This window comes from Arachis ipaensis, chromosome B02 (assembly GCF_000816755.2).
Source record: "Arachis ipaensis cultivar K30076 chromosome B02, Araip1.1, whole genome shotgun sequence".
NCBI lineage: Eukaryota > Viridiplantae > Streptophyta > Magnoliopsida > Fabales > Fabaceae > Arachis > Arachis ipaensis.
This window is the reverse complement of record NC_029786.2, coordinates 100,533,138-100,538,085: the sequence shown is the minus strand read 5'-3', so window position 1 is coordinate 100,538,085 and position 4,948 is coordinate 100,533,138. Positions and strand designations below refer to the sequence as shown.

At 40.9% G+C, this 4,948-nt stretch overlaps 2 protein-coding genes across 5 annotated transcripts in view; both read right to left on the bottom strand.

Moving 5' to 3' along the window:
• Window positions 1-2,321, bottom strand: part of LOC110269058 — a 3,948-nt gene extending 1,627 nt beyond the window's left edge. For 2 of the 4 annotated variants that reach the window (XM_021116329.1, XM_021116330.1), the window contains exon 1: window positions 1,457-2,283. In XM_021116329.1, the coding sequence (XP_020971988.1) occupies window positions 1,457-1,501 (45 nt within the window). In that variant the 5' untranslated portion in view covers window positions 1,502-2,283. Of the gene's footprint in view, window positions 1-1,456 lie in introns of all 4 variants that reach the window. The other 2 variants (XM_021116331.1, XM_021116332.1) reach the window with 2 other exon arrangements.
• Window positions 2,478-4,932, bottom strand: LOC107625980. Its single transcript, XM_016328734.2, has one exon. The coding sequence runs from the start codon at window positions 4,764-4,766 to the stop codon at window positions 2,841-2,843; it is 1,926 nt and encodes a 641-aa protein (XP_016184220.1). The 5' UTR covers window positions 4,767-4,932; the 3' UTR covers window positions 2,478-2,840.

The window sequence follows — 4,948 nt, the reverse complement described above, 5'->3', positions numbered from 1 at the left end:
AGTTATTAGGCAGAGTTTTGTATTCAATTTTCTGTCTCTATTTAGGAGGTACAGAAATTTTCTGTAGTTTTTTCCCTCTCTTTTCCTCCTCCTCCACAGTCCCCTCTATATATCTAAATCCAAATACCAAACACCTTTTGTAAATCTATGTCTATGGGTCTGAGACATTGTCCATACAGTGATACAGAGCCACCAAGATTGCGTTTGATTTTGATAACAGAACAAGACAAAACATTGAGAATAGGACATAAAAGGACAGAGACACAAAGATTAATATTTTCGTATTTAGTTTTGTGATAAATTAAATAAGATAGAATAAACAATAAAAAGTTCAATTTATCTTCATTTTTTCCTTCACACAAAATTTAGAATAAAAAATATAATGATAAAAAAATGTACTTATGAAAATTTGATAGTGATCATGAAAGGAAAAATGAAAAAATAAATTGTCTCTGCCCAATGTCTCTCTGTGCTTTCTGACAAGAATGACACAAAATACAATAATTCAGTGTCCCAGGACACAATGTCTCTGTCCATATCTTACTTGCCAAACACAATTGTGTCTCTGTGCCCATGTCTTAGTATCCTATCCTTATAAACAAATGCAGCCTAACAGACAAACATATACAGAAGACATAAAATTATGACCTGTTTGAACTCGGCAAAGCTGAACAACTTAACAGCTAAGGGGACAGAGATTAACTATTTCCTAACCCCAGAATTATAACAACGGAAGAAAACAAGGAGAAAGGAATTAATTTGATCTTAGTGTGAAAGCTTTTAGTGTGAAAGCCATGGCCTTAGTCAGTTACAAACCAATAAAAAAGGAAGAGATGCTCACAACTGTTTACTTCTCAATTCGGTTGTCAAAATTTTTGCCAAATCAAAAAATGGCAAACATCTTGTTTGCTTCCATTCAAGCTAGCAAAAGGTATGAACTAAAATATTGTTGGCAATTACAATTCTGAACATCCAATAGCATCTGTTAACATCCTTATGAAAAGAATAAACCTTTGTTTCTTATCTTAAATTCTTAATCTGTTTTATGGTGACACTCGATGCTACAAAGTAAAATGCTGCTGAAATTGGAGAATATATATATGTGTGTGTGTGCGCGCGTGTAAATTTCTTGACGGTCACAATTTGAAGATGATTATAGATAACAAATTGGCAAATCAGTATCAGAAAATCCTTAGTAACATGAGACAACGAAAAAAAAAGAGTGTAATTACTATTATAAATAGGGAGAAGAAGAATGTTAAGACCAAAAATGAAGAACATAAACCAGATTCATGACAGTTAACAAGTTAACATGAATGAATACAAGGTACATATAGATCCAAGACTTGAAAAAGGGGCTTGTCTAGAACTTTGATATGTACAATCACAATGAAAAACAAGGTTCTGTGCTTGCAGTTTAAAGAAATAAGCACACTACTCATATATGAAAGCATACCATGTTTAAGGCTCCCATGATCTTTATCCTCGCAGTTTCTGGCATCTTTCTCCAGTAAAGTTGCCTTTAGAGCCAATGAGAACTTAAGCATGACAGATGTAAACTATAATTAGACATTAAAAGGGTGAATAATAACTCTAGCAAGTAGCAACAGAACAAAAATGGAACCTGATCTTTATTTAACCTGAATGCCGGATACAGAAGGCATTGAAGGATCTTATGTTCTCAAATTCTGTTTGTTTGCCCCAAACTGAAAATGAAGAGCTAAAGGTGACACTTTGAGCTTACAGGGTAAGCCGAAAGAGCATATGTAAAGCAACCGGTCCAAAAATATAAGTCATGAACAGGACAAGTTTCCTAGAGAGTAAGTAATACTGGACAAGGATCCATGAATTATTTTGACCCCGACACTAGTTGATGAAAATGATGCGATCCACATCTTCCCTTCCACTCAAAGATGCTATGATAAGGGAGAAAGATGTGACTCCAAGGTTTATGTTATTAATACCTCCTAATACTACGCAGTTGGGTATGTACTAGAAGTGTCATCAATGTTCATTGTATGTCAAATTATCATCTGAATAAACTTACAAAAATTATGACATATCCTTTAACATACTATGGACATATCCTTTCTGAATGTATGGGTGTGCTTGATGTACAGATTTAACATATTACAGACTACATAGTAAACCTGCGCCAAACAATTTTTTAAGTTCTAAACAGGGCAAAGGTGGATGTACCTGAGGACATCTGTTACAGTACCACCAACCTGCAACCTCCAATTCACTGTAAAATCAATAGCCAAAAGCAGTGCAAAGATGACTTAAAAGGTAGAGAAGAGTTACATGATCATATATTGGGCTGTCTCACCACTAAGTCATAGCAACTAATAATCTTCACATCGATCAAACAGATAAATGATCTACTACACATTGGCAATGAGTAAATATGTAGAAGAATCGGTTAAGGAGTGAAGCGCACACATGTCATAAAGAAAGTTCTAACACACCACAATGAATTGGGGAACAAGTCGTGAATGGCTTCTCATAATACATACAACAGTCTCTTTTAAGTTCAAAATAGAAGACCGAAAAAACACTGATATAAGGACCAACATTATAAAACTGAAGGCCAAAAACAAGGTTACCAGATATAGTCATACTCATAATGAAGTTATGTGCAAAAAGAAGCATAAACCGGTCATACTTTACAGAACCACACTAATAAATACACCTAAAAGCATGTGAGCGGCTCCAATCTTCTGTATACATAAATATACAATCCCACTTCTGTTTCTCTGGAAAGGGGGTTAAATAGCCTCAGTGGAATCTGATCGGTGATCACTAAGTTAGCGTGGATTAACTCTGATGTACATGGAAAGCTATAAAATCTCTTCATGACAGAATCCACTATCTCCACAATCAGCACCAGTATCCAAGCCACAAGGAGAATCATACCACTTAGTATTGTCTTGATAGAAACTATCGACCTGTATACAGCTAAGGCCGCCTACATCCGAAACTATGGATTCGTCATGCCTCATGGGCTTGGTTAGTTTAGTATCCTCACAATCAAGGATGCCTTTCTCATCAAAATCACTGCACTTCAACCACTTCTCAGGCTTGCAACTATCGCTTATAAGATCTTTCTGACTCCTACAATCTGCTCTCATATGGTCCCAAGAAACAACTTCCCCCAAAGTGCGGCCGAAACTATCTTCATCATCCTCAATCAGCTCAGTATCCTTGCCATCCCCATAGATCCTATCATGGTGATTACTCCAATTTGTGAGATCATTATCCCCAACCAAGACATCATCCTCGTGCGACTTATCAGAAATCAACCCAATAGGCTTCAACCCCTCAATTTCCCCTATACTCCTAATCTTATTCACAATATCAAACAACTCCCTTGAAACCGATCCCAGCAACTCGCCTGGTATCTTTGAAACCTTCCCTTCCAGCATTGCAACCTCAGTCCTCAACTCCTGCACCTGCTGCAACACCGAAAACTGCAAATCCCCATCATCATTTCCCCTAATCAAACCAAACCCTTCACTCTCCATGTCCTCACTAACCCCATACACATTCTCCTGATCCATCAAATACCCTCCTTTATGCCCAACAACCCTATGCATAATCCTAGCATTCCCATCCAAAGGCCCCGGCTCGTGTCCTGAATGCACGGCATAGAGCTTAAAAACCGCCATCCCTTCCTCTTGATACACAAAACTCTTGTCCTTCTCATTGTAATTCGTGATTGGAACTATTGCCCTAATCCGAAACCCACACCCACACCTCTTAGAAGCATATGGCTCCCTCTTCAAAACTTTGGACTTCTTCGCTGCCGGCTCACCAGCCCTATGGCACGCATAATCCTTCACCTCCGCCATAAACGGCTTATACCTAATATACTTCTGCCTAATACACAACACAACCTTGTGCTTCGTCGCCAATTGCTGCAACCTACTAGGCACCTCTTTTGCCGGCACGTCGAAGCTCTCAGTATACTCAAACCTTCTCCTCTTGCTCCTGGAGCCAGCTCCACCACCACCGCCACCACCACCTTCCCCCGACGAGCACACCGGACAAGCCGCAACACAAACCCTAATGTAACTCTCGGGAATTCCATAGAATTTAGCTCCAACGGTCCACATTTGCTTGATCCTCTCAATGGTCTCTTTCAAACTGAAGTGCCTGAGATCGGTGTCGCCATGTGAGGACATAACTATGTCTTGCCACTGATTAATGTGAGAAACAAACTGGTTGGTGTTGTTCTTGAAGCACAGAAAAGGGTTACCGTTAGGGTCGAGGTGAGTTTGTAGCTTGTCTTGGATTCGCTTCCATGCTGTGAGGTAGGCGGTTTCTTCGTTTCGGTCCTTCCAGACGGTGCGCCAGGATTTGAGGACAGAGCGAGGTGTGGCGGCGACGATCTCAGCGGCGGAGGGGAGGCGGTGGTGGAGGAGGGAGCGGATCATGAGGGAGTGGGATTCGGGGTTGAAGGTGTAGAATTGGGATGAGATGTGGGGTTCAGGGGAGATGAAGAAGGAGGCGGAAGATAGGGTTTTGGAGTGGTGGGCTTGGTCTTGGTCTTGGGCTTGGCCTTGGGCTTGTGGCTGAGGGGAGTGCGGGGGAGAGTGGTCTGAGCTGGAGTGAGATGGAGGGGAGTGGGAAGGGGATGGGGATGGAGGGAAAAGGAGGGAGAAGGTGGAGGGGTAGGTGGTGGCGGTGGTGGTGGTGGTGGAAGGTGGGATCTGGTGGTGGTCCGGGAGGAAGAGGTCTTCTTCCTCTGTTTTGCTTGAATTCATGGTACAGAGAGAAAGAGAGGAGAAGAAGAAGAAGCAGGAGGAAAAAGGAGGAAAATGGTGAAAGAGGAAAGTGAGGTGGTCTATCTTTCTTCTTTCTCTCTCTGTGTTAATGTGTTCTTCTCTCTCCTTGCCTCTCCCACTCTCGACTGTTGCGTCATGTGTGTCTTCCTTTTCCTTTTGTC

Excerpts from the sequence above, each read along its gene's own strand:
- LOC107625980 (XM_016328734.2), bottom strand. The coding sequence starts at position 4,766 with ATGAATTCAAGCAAAACAGAGGAAGAAGACCTCTTCCTCCCGGACCAC.